The following is a 15,039-nucleotide window of genomic DNA, read 5'->3' as shown; positions in this document are numbered from 1 at the left end:
ATATCTCCGGAATCTAGTCGATTCCGACGACTTCCAGGACTGAAATACTAGGTAACCTAGAGAGTGCTAAAGAATATCCAATTCTCAGAAGAACCCGTTATAGACGACAGCAACACAGGCTATTAAATAGAAAACACTGCCATGATAAATCGGTGCAGCCAAAGTAAGTTTCTTGAGCAGAAGTTTTATTCAGAGGCTTGCGAATTCAATATAAGATTTGGCAAGAGCTGCTATCGAGTTTTGTTTATAATATGAGCTAGCTTGAAGATTTATAATTGATGTCATAATCAATTATACATCCTCAAAATGAAAATTTTTCATAATGATTGTGTTATTGACAGAGCTAAAAATAGTATTTTAGATTATGAATGTATTATCAGTGCTTGTGTCTATGGTACAATTATTTCTTTCATATTCCAATCATAAATCGTGTAAATTTCAATGGGGTTATGAATTCCATTTGATTATACTGTTAAATGGAAAAAACTGAACATCGGGGAATAACTTTCCGTTCAGATGTTCACGCACTCGTATGATGAAGAATATATGATATGCCTGACTGTAGACCGATAGGGACGACTTTGGGCACATAAAACTTAGTGTACCGTTTTATCTCGAAAATATATCTACAAAGCGTAATAAATCTACGTTCCTGTGAATCTCGATGCAGCATGGAAATGAACACTTGACAAACTGATAACAATTATTCTGACGATTTCCCGAACATGCATACATTCACATATCTCCGGAATCTAGTCGATTCCGACGACCTCCAGGACTGAAATACTAGGTAACCTAGAGAGTGCTAAAGAATATCCAATTCTTAGAAGAACCCGTTATAGACGACAGCAACACAGGCTATTAAATAGCAAACACTGCCATGATAAATCGGTGCAGCCAAAGTAAGTTTCTTGAGCAGAAGTTTTATTCAGAGGCTTGCGAATTCAATATAAGATTTGGCAAGAGCTGCTATCGAGTTTTGTTTATAATATGAGCTAGCTTGTAGATTTTTAATTGAATTCATAATTTATTATATATCCTTGAAATGACAATGTCTTATAATGATTGTTTAATTGACAGAGCTAAAAATAGTATTTTAGATTATGAATGTATTATCAGTGCTTGTGTCTATGGTACAATTATTTCTTTCATATTCCAATCATAAATCGTGTAAATTTCATTGGGGTTATGAATTCCATTTGATTATAATGTTAAATGGAAAAAACTGAACATCGGGGAATAACTTTCCGTTCAGATGTTCACGCACTCGTATGATGAAGAATATATGATATGCCTGACTGTAGACCGATAGGGACGACTTTGGGCACATAAAACTTAGTGTACCGTTTAATCTCGAAAATATATCTACTAAGTATAATAAATCTACGATCCGGTGATTCTCAATACAGCATGAAAGTGAACACTTTACAACCTGATAACCATTATTCTAACGATTTCCCGAACGTGCATACATTCACATATTTCCGGAATCTAGTCGATTCCGACGACTTCTAGGACTGTTTTCTCTAGGTAGCCTAGAGGTTGACAATAAGCTTTGTTAATAATTGCAATAGTGGAAATTTTTGTTATGATTGTCCCACAAAATCAATCTTTTTCGTTGTTTTGTTAACTTCATTATTTTTTTTCATGTCTTTCTCATATTTTCAATAATTTTTCTTCACAATATAATAATAATTACGAGCATGTAATTAGTTGTTACGTATCTATTTATTCATTATACGCGTTTAATTGCTTCTGAATGTCGTTTGAAACGATTTAAAATTGTTTATATAAGTCTTCTGAAACGGTTATTATTCAAAAGTCGTCTAAAGCGAAAAAGTCGTTCAAAACGATTATTGATGTTAAGTCGTCTGAAACGAATTATAGCAAGAAATCATTCAGACGACGTCGTCTAAATAGGCAAAAGTCGTCTGAAGCGGTTACTTTCACGGTAAAAAGTCGTCTGAATCGATTTTTGACATACATATATATATATATATATATATATATATATTTGATCGCCATTCATAACTAGTTTAATTATAAATTTGCCCATCCTATTGTTTTTGAGAAACCAAATAAGTACTTAGCTAAATGTTTTCATAATTTTTTTTGAAGACTATCGAAAAATATTTCACTTAATACGCAAAATAATTAATTGATGTACAAAGCCGTTGTATATGTTTCGCGTTTACCACGCCTTCGGCATTCATGCCGCAGGTCGATGCCGCAACCCTTGATGCTACGTTGTCGAGCAAACAACTAAATCAATCCTGATAATTTAATTGTCTGAACACTTCTTTGTTTTTTGTCTAAAAATCTTATTATTGTTAAATATAATTATTTAATTAAGACTAATTATCGTAGTATGGAAGTACAATCGTGATTACAGAATTGATCAACGATATTAATTCGAAGAAGTAAAACAGTCTTTAAAAAATTATTATAAAAAAATCTTACACCCATGTATTTGTTAATTTATCAGTAACAATAATTGATATTATTTTACAAACAATATAAATGGTCTAGTTTAGTCTAAAAAATGAGGTACAGACAACCTAGCCTGTTGCATTTTGGTAAATAAACTAAATTGAATAAAACTACAGTAAATTGATAGCATTTTAGAAATTCTTGCTCGTTTAATTTTTTTTTTTTGTAAAATAAACAAGAAGCTTTTTACGTTTCGTCTAAAAATTGAGTTGAGTTCTATATACTTACAAAGAAATCTTTCCGTGCCAGTTATGAGTTTTTAATTGTCTAAATGTTATTCAATCACCATTTTATTTGCAGTAATTAAAAAATAATTAATTGATTGAATTAATTTGCCCACACAATATTACTGCAAATTATACACGATACTATAATGTAGAATTTGATAAAAACACAACAAAAAATATAATTAATTATTTAGCCGAGATTTACATGTCAAATATGTCAATATTATAATATTACACAAAATATGTATAATTTTTATGAACAAAAAATATTCTATACATATGTCTATTAAAAATAAGTTACGATTAGTATACTTAGAATAACATAAAAAAAAAACAAAGATATCTTTCGATTGACCTAACCCATATGTTAAAATGGATAACAATTATATGTTTGTAATTAAAAAATTAATATCAGAAAGAGGTTTTTGTACATAAAATTATACGTTCATTTCCATAAATCACCGTAAATTTATTTATAACATTGTTAAAACACCATTTCTTCAATTTAAAATAATTCCATGCATGTAAATAAAAATCATAAAATGACATGCATATACAAATTTTGATTATTCTTACCACTATCAGTTTAGCTTCGATTTTAAGATGAATAATACTAATATTCCACCTGAAAATGATTAATAAATACCTTCTAAATGTCTGAATTTTACTCGTAAGCTCAGCTCATGTAATTTCAGAGAAAAATAGTAGCTTGTGACTTCGCGCCAAATTGCACTTGAGAGCGGGAAACATGGAATGAGAGGAATAGAAAACAGTTGCTCGGTAGAGCGTACGGAAGTTGGCTGCGTATACAGATTCAGGGAGCCTTTTTTCCAAAGTAAACTATCGAAACTCCAGCCTGATCTCCATTCAATACTAATACTCGTCTATGAACGAAACTTACTAAGAAAAATTTAATTTAATTTTGAAGCATATATTTTAATTGATAGAACTGAATAAGATATTACAAAGTGTAAGCTTACAAGTCATTCTGTGAAAATTTAATTATTTATTAAAAGCAATAATCATGGCTATTGGAGATCTCAAAACTGAAAAAGGTGTTCAAGATTTAAATGCTTATCTTTCTGAAAGAAGTTACATTGATGGGTAAATATGTTTTTTCCCTATGTTTGTATTTTATATTTCTTCTAATTAAATTTACAATAATATTAAAGTAAAATGATATTCTTAGGGGCATGGAATAACTAGATATATTCCTTTAATTTCATTTAATACTAAACACTGTTGTTTGATGTACCCTACACTATAAGCCTGGGTGAGGAAGTGCATGCTTGCATGTGTAATTATGAAATTATTCTGTTTTCAATTATCATGCATGTATATATATGTTATGTAAGATTTGTGTACTTTATATATGATTACTTAAATTGAAACCCTAAATTTGAGTTGGACACAAAATGGAAATTCTTAAGTAACAATTATTCCTCTGTGCTCATTAATCGCTATCATAATTCCTTGAAAGTGGTTTGACATTTTAATAGTTAATCTCTAGCTGATCTTTGGAATTGTACAATAGCAAATAATGATATCACATTTATTTCAGTACTGGAAAATATAGCTTAATCTATATGATATGGTTTAATATACAATATGGTTTGGTATATCCTCTTATTTGTTACTTCATTTACTGAGAGTAAAAATGTTTTCAAATCAAATTCAATATCCTTTGCCTTTATACTATTTAAGTATAATATTAGTAAAATGTTAATTAGAGAATGATAGAAGCTGTAAATAGGAATATGGAATATTATGTTGAAAATAAGTAAGAGGTCTTCTTTTGTACAAAAACAAAGAGTCCTTTTCACAATTTTAACCCATGAGTTCTTTGAATTAAAAATTTATTGGGATTATATCTAGCAAAATACCATATTACAAGAATATGTATTTGAGTCAATAAATATATTCCCCTTGGTAAAAAGTTTTAATGATTTATTAGGTACAATCATTATATTTTAAACATTGATAACTTTAAAAAATAATATATTAAACAATTATAAACTAATTTTTTATATAATTTAATTTTTGTTGGACCTTGTCACTAAAATTTCAAGCAAAGTTATCGAAAAATATAATAGGAGTTTAAAAAAAATTTGAATTAATTGCCTATAAATGCAGTTATTATTTTTTAATTTTTATGATTTTTCACTAATTTGTTAAGAATAATTCCTATAAATCTTCTGTAAAATATAAAATTGACTGAAAAAAATTAATGTATTAATTAGGTATTCTATAGAATCTAGCTAGCTACAGTCAACAAGTTGCTGAAAAATGGAAGAATAGACTATCGAAATAATCATTCCCAACTGTCTGTCTTCATTAAAACACTCAGTAATTAAGAGTGATTAAATTAAAAGAGTGATTAAACACTCAGTAATTAAATCTTGCAGTTATTTGAATACAATATTTGAATTTATTAAAAACATAGTTATTATTGATCGTTATTTTTTGTTGAAACAAGTTAGTATACAATAACATGTAGAATTTCATTTTGATAGTTATGGAAATATTTATTAAAATATTGGAGTTTGGGTTAAGCCCTGAAAAAATAAATATGAAAATTTAAGATATATATAAGGTTAAGATATAATTTAAGATATAATTTATATATAAGGTTTGTCTAAAATTTTCTATTTCATACAAAATAGATAAAAAATTTTTAAATTAATTTTTCTTATTAATAAAAATGTATTAATTATCAATAAGTATTTTACAATTGAATGTTTTATCGCATTAATTATATAATTATCTAAGATAGCACTTTTTGTTTTTCAATGGTCATAGCAATGTAAATGATTTTTAAAAAGTCAATACAATAAATAAAATATTAAAACTCAATACAACTGCCCATTGGTGATTTATCACTTGTATTTGCGGTACCTTCAGGATCTTGTTATTACGTAAAACAACAATTATACATTATGTAATTAACAACTATAATATAATAAAAAAACCTCATGGCAACTGTTATTCTAAAATACACTTATAATACCCATAACATTCACATCATTCAATACCAGTAGCTAAAAACTATATCTTGTGTAAACTAAAAATCTATATATTTGATATGTCCATAACAAACACATATTATGTGTATAGTCACGACTTATACTTGCACACTTGAATATTATAATTGCTATGATAGATTTACAGCAATGAGTCATTTTCATTGAACGTGTGATGAAACCATGAGGGTTGGGGGGAAGTTCTATAAAATAAGTAGGATAGTCCGAGTACTAAAATCCGTCTCATTAAACCTAATCACAGCTTAAATTCTGCTATATTCAAAACTACGAAATTGAGTACCTTATTATTTATTAATATTATACATAACGGAGTAATTCAACCGTTAACTCGAAAAGTTATACACACGGCAGTCCACACAAATTATTTAACAAGGGATAATTCGGGAAGCGTGAACGTTCCAACAGCTGAATAATATACCGGATGTGTAGATTTTCGTATGCGAAACTAACGCTAGGTCAGGGATTGATGATAGACGAAACACAGTGACATTCAATTACATTAAATTTTCTTTAATTATAACACACAAAAATAAAAAATAATATAATGGCCCGCAGATCAACTCAGTTGGGATGAACTTACTGGCATTAAGACTGAATAATAAGAAATTCATAAAATTTAATGTAAATCATCAATATATGTCTTGTTGAAAATAATTAAGTCAATTTCCTACGTAATTTTCGAAGGTCATTTTCTGAGCTTATTGGACGTGTGAGGAGTTGAAGCAAAAAAAGACGTCATCTAATAACGTTATTGTATTCACACAAACTTTTTATTTCTAAATAAAATAAAAACATTTAAGGTAAAACAGTTTGCTAAAAAATAATAATGACGTCAGGTCTACTAAATGACGTTATATTTACCATCGTAAGTGTCCTTGAAAAGAATGACGCCTTCTTCAACAAACAACGTAATTAAATTATGAGTTATATAATTTTCACGTTTTCATTTTATGGTATAGGTAGGGATTGAATACTTTTTATTGACGTATTTAGAGTAATTGTTATAAAATTTATATCCTTATATATTATTAATAAGACTACAAATTTGGTAAGTTTCATTATTACATTCCATTGTAAAATTACATTTATAACTATAATCTTCGTATGTACAGATTAGCAGTCATCAAAAATCAGTTGAGCAGGTATTGATTAATTCGAAGTATACAATAAGGAGGAAAGGCTAGATAATAGGCTAGTTAACTCAGTAAAATTGTGGCCAATTTATATTTATATTTAAAATTTGGACACGTTCCATTATAAAATTTTACGTGTGTGTTCTTCACACACTTATTACAATTTATTGGATATCCATATAAATCTTCTAATGAATATCCGGAAAGCTTCTACCTAAATTCTTTGATCGCAAAGCGATGTGTACACAAGAACTCTTGAAGTCTGACCATTTGGCGTTGTTCTCTGGTTATGTTGATTTTTCGCCTCTTCGTCAATGATGAAGTTGCGAATATCTTTGCAGCAATAGTTGAAGATAGACGATCAACGGCCGTAAGATTAAAACTGAAGAAGCTAAGGTGTCTCTGTTTTATATATATGGGCGTACCCCTAATTAACTAGCAATGTCCCCTTACTATCGATGCAGAGGCGCTCATTTCAAATGACTCGTTACACCATGTAAACACATTTTATTTAAGATATTAGTATTAATAGTTTTCAAGTTTTCACTAATAGCTGATATTCTTTTTATTTGAAAGTTATGAAAATCATCATTATGAATGATGCCAGACGCAGTTATTGTTTTACATACAGTATATTCGCGCTTATTTAATCTGTCGACAATGAAAAAATCATGAACTTATTATGAGTTGTTTGCGTAAAAGAATTATTTGATTTTATTCTTATTAAATTGTAAGACAAATATATAGATTGAATTTTCACTATTTTTTTATACACTAGGGCTGAATCAGATAGATTTAATTCTCTTATCTACTGAGGCGGTAGATAGGAAAATGTATCAAAGTATCTTCCAGCGTTTGATATCAATACTTTAGCATATTCGTGTATCTAAATATATAATGTAGGTAATGATTACTAAATTGGAACATTTTGTAACATAAACTTCATAAGGGCAAACTCTCTTTCTCTTATCCTAATAATTCTACAAGTTTGATGTAGAACACCTTTAGCAGTATGTAGTTACTTAACAATTTGATCTTTGCCATTTTCAAAACTATAACCAGAATGATAAAACGATGAGTCCCAATTAATGACACTGTGCTGCATGAAGTAACAGATGCAGGTTATTGCACTTTTTAAATAATAAAATTCTGTTAGTGCCATAAATATCGTAAGTAAGCAATGTGATTCGTGTCTTTGTTCTTTATTAATACTTTTTTACTTAAGTAAATAATAAACTTTCACTAAATAAGACCAATGTATAGCACAACATTTCATTCTGAGAACCATATTTAAAGTAATAGTACTATAATATAAAATCCAACTTTATACTTCTTTAGCTTTCTAAATTTTCTGTCTCATACACAGCGACAGTTTCGCATTAGCTTACAAGAAATCTTTAATGTTTAATTACATTAACAATTTGATTGGTTTTTACATTAGTTAAGGAATAAGGCATATTAATTGTGTCAGACCGGTATTTCAGGAATTGCTTTCCAATAAATCCTTAATCAAGAAAATGCATTGGATCTGGAATAAACCCGAATACTTTATTGAAACATCTTAAACGGGTGAAAACAGTGTCATTAACAACACCGCTAACAGATTATGCAGATTAAATGGCCTGTTTCGCGTATCGCAGAGTATCTACTTCATTTCTATCGTTTATTGGTTGATTCAATAGAATGTATTTTACGCTACCACCATTACCGATTACAATGTAGTATTCCGGGTGCAAACATCAATTATACCCAAAATAGTACATTACGATACAAGCGCGGGAAAGTAGAGTCCTGTTTCGCGTGGTGTTTACACCCGAGCGAAGCGAGGGTGGAAAAGTACACGAGACGACAAACTCTTTCCCGAACATGTGCCGTACCGTATTTTTTTATACGACGTGTGGAAAGTGCGATTTTTAACGCACGTTTTTATTGGGAAACACGCACTTTGCGCACGGAGTGTAGAAATAGCCATTTAATTGAACTAGACCTTACATTGGCGCTTGTGCAACCGAATCATCGTATGAACAGACAGCATAAATATACACGGTTTAGGGTACTTTTCTAATATTGTAAATTATTCTTTCATTGAAAATATATTCATTTGTGTAACTGTGATGGAGAATTTCGGCTTGCCGGCTTCTCCTTTGTCTCTCTCTCGTCCGTTCGTTGCGCCCGGGCTGAGGGTGTATTTGTATACACTCTCATGCCTACATTTTCTCTGTTTGAGGTGCGGCGAACGGGCATTGGCGGAGCTGGAGGCGGTTGACGAAGCGACGATCCGTTGCCAGGATCGTTATGCGTGGGGGCGAGTGGAATGGGGAGAGCGCGGCCGAGGGGGGAAATCGGTAGTATCGTTTGGGCTGGCCGATCGCGTGCGCGCGTTTATTTTGTCGTCGCCGATTTCCGGTTTTTTTTCCGTTGGTTTTTGGAAGCGGTGCGGTGCTTCGCCACGTCGTTTATTTGTGGATGCGCACCCGGTGTGTGGGCGCGCATCGGTGGTTCCATTTGGTGTGAGTGTGGAGTGAGTGGCCGGGTCGCGCCCAGCCAAGCCTTGCCGCCCAGCACCGGTGTGCGCGGGTAAGAGCGAAGCCTGTACCGCCGGCGCGCGCGCGTTCGGCGAGCGAGTCCGGCGAGCAGCTGAGCAGCAGCACCAGCAGCAACAGCAGCAACAGCAGCAACAACAGCAACAACAGGGGGTTAGCGGCGGCCAGCTGCAGCAGCAACAACAACAGCAACAATATCAGCAGCAGCAGCAAGCCGCAGCCGATGGCCGAGAGCGGCCATCTTCGCCCGAGGTCGTCGTTGGGAAGGTCGGTGCCGGTTTTTTCTCTCTCTCTCTCTCTCCTTCTCTCGCTCTCTTGCATGTTCAGTGGTGCTCGCGGGTGCAACGGTGCAGGTCGGGCAGCGATGCCGGCCCCCGTTGCCGGGTGTTGAGGTCGCGAGTGCGTTCGCGGGCGCTTAGGCTTGAGCGGATTAGTGATTTTTGTATTAGGCCGATTTGCGAGACGGAGTGTGCGTGCTCCGTCTAGTTATTAATTTGTGTGTCTTTCTTTTATTTTCTTTTATTGTGTTTGTAATAATAAATTTGTAATATACATATTTGTGTCATATGTCACTGCGTCAACCCGTTCGCTTTCCGACTTTCCTTTGATTCGTGCGCGATTGGCACACACGCTCGGTGTGCCATTCAGTCGTGGGAGCATTTGTGCCTCCCGAGCCCTCCTTTTGATAAATATTGTGCGGACGGCCGCGAGCAGGTATTCTAACGAATAGTCGGCTTAAATAATTCCGTTACATGGCATCCCTTGTGGGGAGGGCGCGACGCGTGCGCGAATAGGATGATCGCGAATCGGTAGCGGTGACAGGTGCTTAACGACGCGTGTTGCGATTGTGGTTGTTTTTTTCTTTCGTTTTCGTTTTTTTTAGGATCGCCGGGCAGCGATCGCGTCGCGTCTGTCGCTCGGTCCCGTTGAGATGCCGCCCCCCGCAGCTGACGCGAATTTATTCATGCGTCGTTTATCCCGGCAACCAGAGTTACAGCACCTGAGGGCCAGCATCACCAGGGTTCCGCGGGAGGAACTGGTGAGGTATATGCGGACTCAGGGGCTGACTACAGAGGGTGGACTCCTGGTACTTCAGGACCGCGTCTTCCGCGTGTTCCTGGCGAATACGCGATCCGGAGCTGAGGTGCCCCTTCGCCCCTCTGACTTTATGTCGGGGCGCATCCCCGATCCCTCCTCTAGCGAAGCGCGCGATGTAGTGCCGGACCAGAGTTTGCTCGCACGGTTTGAGGATACTCTGGCCTGGAATCCCCTTTTCGCTCGCACGGGAGTGGGTGACGTGTCCTTGCTCAGCTCAACGGTCCAGGGGAAAGTGAAGCACTCTCCTCCTGGGCTTGGGCCGGTCTTGAGCGAGGACCAGGGCAACCGTACCCTGCTTGAGGAGAAAGTCCGGAGCGCCTCGACAGGCTCCGACTCCGGTGATACCGCGAGAGAGGCTGCGGTAGCTGCGGCGTTGCCACGGGGGGCCCACCTGGAGCAGGCTGAGGGCCCGGGGGACGTGGCTGCCGGACCCGTCCCGGTACCAGCGGTGCCAGTGTCGCCTCTGGACCCGCTATTTTTGCAGCAGGTGTTGGCGGCCTTGCAGGTCCTGGGTTATGGGCCTGTTGGTACGGCCCCGCTGGTGGCCGGGATACCGACGGTACAGCCCTCCCCGCTGCGGCCCCGGCCCCCAATGGGCCCGGGCTGCCCCGCAGCTGACCCCCAGCGGGGGGAGCGGTTAACGGGTTTGGACTCTCCCAAACGCAACTGTCCTCGCAAGCTCGCACGCGAGTGGCGACAACACTTCGCCGCCTCGAGTGGATTCGAGGAGGAGCGACGACCTGTCCTGACGAGGCCCCCGCTGCTGCTGTCCTCAACGTCAGACTCGCCTAGTGAGGCGAGCAAGGCGCATTTGAGGCCCAGGAGACGGCCGCGCAGAGGACGGCACAGCCGGGAAACCACGAGCTCCTCCGAATCCGAGCCCTCCATCGCTGGAAGTTCTTCCAGCGATGACGTAAGCGCGTGCCACCGGCGACGCCATCACCGGTGTCGTCGGGGGCGCGCACGTTTGGGCCATCGAGGCGCGCGCAGGGAGGAGTCTCGCGGCCGTTTGAATGGCAGGCCCGCCGATGCGATTTCGGCGTTTAGGGCCTGGAACGTGCGGTTCAACGGCGCCGCGGGATCGGGTGCAGAACGCTTCCTGGAGAAGTTGAAGCGCTGCGTGAGGTTATATAACCTCCCCGATCGTGAGGTGCTCCCGGCCCTGGATGCGATCTTCTCCGATCGCGCGGAGGTTTGGTTGGCGAACAACCTCGGAGGGTGGCGCACTTTCCATGATTTTGCGGTTGATTTCCGCCACCAGTACTGCCGGACATTGGACCGCGAGGAGCTCTATTGTAAGCTGAGCCGCCGGATGCAGGGTGAGGATGAGTCAATCGCTGACTACCTCATCGCATTCCAGAGCATCGTGCGGCGGATGCGGCCTCCTCCGTCCGACAGACGGCAAGTGCGGTTGGCGATGGCCGGGTTGAACCCGGAGTATGGGCGCTACCTCCGAGATAGACCCGTACACGACCTCCGCGATCTCCGTTATTATGGAGATAGATTGGAGAGGCACCAGGATCGCGAGAGGAGATGGCACCCACCTTCTGCCAAGGATAACTTGCTGGTGGAGGATGCTGCGTACCGAGGGAAGGCAAGGAAGACCCACGTTGCAGAGATTGCCGTCGAGGTCTCCCAAGCCTCCAAGGAGCAGCCGACCAGCAAGCCGAAGCAGAAGAAGAAGAAGAAAAGCAAGGGTGCCAAGTCCTCGGGAGCGCAGGTTTCGGGGCGTTCGTCGTGTGGCGGTTCGGGGGCTGAGGGGTGCATGGCGAGTGCAGTGATGCACCCAGCACCCGGGCGTTATCCCAACGCCCAGGCCCAGGGGAAGGTTGCCGGTGGGGGCACGAACCCGCGAGCAGCGCCATCCCTGCAGGCTCCAGCGCGAGCCGTAGTCCTGCAGCAGGGACCAGGTGGCGCGAGTTCTGGAGGTGGCCAGGGCCCATCCCCGTTTCGAGGTCGTTGTTTTGGTTGCAACGGGGAGGGACATAGACGGTCACAGTGTCCGTACAATGGTGGCCGCCAGAACGACCAGGCTCGCGGAGCACCTGTGTGCTACCGATGCAACCGGGTGGGCCATTATGCCCCCAGCTGCCCCTTCGGTGCCCCGGCCGAGTCGTGCCAAAACTGCCAGGCGCCCAATTGCACGTTCCGCACGTGCATCAACTGCGAGCCGATTCGTCGGTTGGCGGAAAACAGGCCAGCGGGGAACGGTGGCCCTACGCTCTCCGCCATAACTCGCAGAGGGCAGCCGGCGTGGAGCACAGCGGATGGGACCTACGAGTAAGACCCCAAGAAGATTCGGGGCCTGAGACGTGGGAATACTGGCGACAACTGAGTCGGCGACTCGAGAGCCGTTGGCAGGTGGCCGACGGAGGCGAGTCCCAGGAAGTGCGAGGTGAGCAGGAGAGCCCAAGGTCGCAACTGCGTGCGAGGCGACTTGCGAGCGAGCAATCGCAGGAAGTTGCCCCCGGTTGTCAGACCTTGCAGGGGTCCTTAGAGCGGACAAGTCAACTGCGTGGACGCGAGGTGCCGGGTACAAAGGCTTCCCCGTGCGTGAGAAACGCGACGAGAGAGCTGAAAGCCTCGTCGGTTCCGGCGGGGGTGGGCGTTGTGAGTGGCACAACGGGTTGCCCGGGCGCCTCTGTCAACGGAAATCCTGCAGTTGACATGGTAACGGAGAATCGTCCTCTGCTCATACTGCTCATCAATGGCGAGCCTTACAGTGCGCTGTTTGACACCGGAGCGCAAGTGTCAGTGGTAGGCTGCCGTGTCACGCAAGACTTCCAGGCTCAGGTGAGGAGAACTCCGGGAGCAGTAAATGGTTTCTCGGGTACATCAGTCAGTATGGTAGGAAAACTGAGGCTGGTGATCGAGATCGACACTGTGGTCCGGTCCATTGAGGCGTATGCGTGCGAGCAGGGATTGCAGTACGATATGCTCCTTGGACAGGACTTCATCCGTGCGTTTGGTTTCCGTATGGATGCCGAACACAATGCATGGAGTGTCGCAGGTCGGGAGAGTTGGCATGATTTTGCCCAATGGCAAGATGGCCGGGTGTACTTTCCCGACCAACCAGGAAAGCTCCAATTGACCGCGGAGGTAGGAGGACTCTCGGCACTGCAGGAGCCCCAACGACTCCAGGTTGAGACGTTGGTGCGGCGAGTGGTGCCGGAGAGGTCCCCTGCGCAAACGGACCTTATCGAGCACGTCATTGATGTGCAAGGTGCCAGGCCAATTAAGACGCTGATGCGCAGGTACTCTCCGCAGGTCACGGAGTTTATTCGCCAGGATATTCAGGACTGGTATCAGAAAGGAGTGATACGTCCGTCTCAGAGCGAGTGGTGCAGTGCACCGGTGGTCGTGAAAAAGCACGATGGTAGCTACCGTTTGTGCATCGACCTGAGGCCGGTGAACAAGACCACTCGGATCGATGCTTACCCCATGCCGGGGGTAGATGTGATTCTCGATAGGTTGCGAGGAGCCCGGTACATTTCTAAGATCGACCTCAAGAGTGCCTATTTACAGGTGCCCTTGCAGGAAGATAGTAGAAAGTACACGGCGTTTGGTGCGCCGGGTTGCGGGCTCTGGGAGTGTAACCGGATGATTTTTGGTCTGGTCAACGCTCCCGCAACCTTCATGCGCTTGATGGACGCGCTGTTCGGACCAGATTTCGAGCCGCATGTATTCAAGTACCTCGACGATGTGATCATAGTCACGGAAACGTTCGAGGATCACTTGGTGTGGCTCGAGAAGGCGCTGGAGCGCATGGTCCGGGCGGGGCTGGAGATCAACGTCGAGAAGAGTGAATTTGGTTGCTCCAGGGTCACGTTCCTGGGATACCTTCTCGACGAGGGTGGGCTGCGGCCTGACTCTGATCGAGTTCAGCCTGTGCTGGACTTTCCAGCCCCGCAGAACATCAAACAGCTGCGCCGTTTCCTGGGATGGTACTCCGCGTTCATCGTGGATGGTACTCTAGGTTCATCGAGCATGAGTCACATCTGAAAGTGCCCTTAACGAAGCTGTTGCACAAGGGCGAAGCATGGCACTGGGACTCCGAGCAGCAACGAGCGTTCGATGCGCTCAAGCGAGCTCTTACGGAAGCTCCCGTGCTTGTGCGACCGGATTTTTGCCGGCCGTTCTATGTGCACTGCGACGCGTCGTCTTATGCACTGGGTGCTTGCCTGATGCAGAAAGACGACGAAGGGTACGATCACCCGATATGTTACGCGAGTCGCATGCTTAATGAGCACGAGAAGAATTACACCGTGTTCGAGCTCGAATGCCTAGGGCTGCTGTTCGGAATCCAGAAGTTCAGACCATACATCGAGGGCGCGCATTTTATTGCAGTCACCGATCATACGGCTCTGACCTGGCTGAAGAACAAGAAGGATCCGACGGGGCGTCTGGCCCGCTGGATCCTCGAGTTGCAGCAATGGGACTTCGAGCTGGTGTATCGCAAGGGGACACTCCACCATGTCCCTGATGCGTTGTCTCGTGGGTTTGGGAG

General features: G+C 41.4%; 1 protein-coding gene across 1 annotated transcript in view; it reads left to right on the top strand.

Moving 5' to 3' along the window:
- Positions 1–3,574: 3,574 nt before the first annotated feature.
- Positions 3,575–15,039, top strand: part of LOC131672549 (elongation factor 1-beta') — a 66,972-nt gene continuing 55,507 nt past the window's right edge. Inside the window, exon 1 of the mRNA XM_058949854.1 lies at positions 3,575–3,821. Within this exon, the coding sequence (XP_058805837.1) occupies positions 3,742–3,821 (80 nt within the window). The 5' untranslated portion in view covers positions 3,575–3,741. The remainder of the gene's footprint in view (positions 3,822–15,039) is intronic.

Source organism: Phymastichus coffea, unplaced genomic scaffold (assembly GCF_024137745.1).
Source record: "Phymastichus coffea isolate CEN01 unplaced genomic scaffold, Cenicafe_Pcof_1.1 PCOF00012, whole genome shotgun sequence".
In the NCBI taxonomy this organism is placed as follows: Eukaryota; Metazoa; Arthropoda; class Insecta; order Hymenoptera; family Eulophidae; genus Phymastichus; species Phymastichus coffea.
The sequence above is the reverse complement of the archived record's forward strand: the minus strand, read 5'-3'. Positions and strand labels throughout refer to the sequence as shown.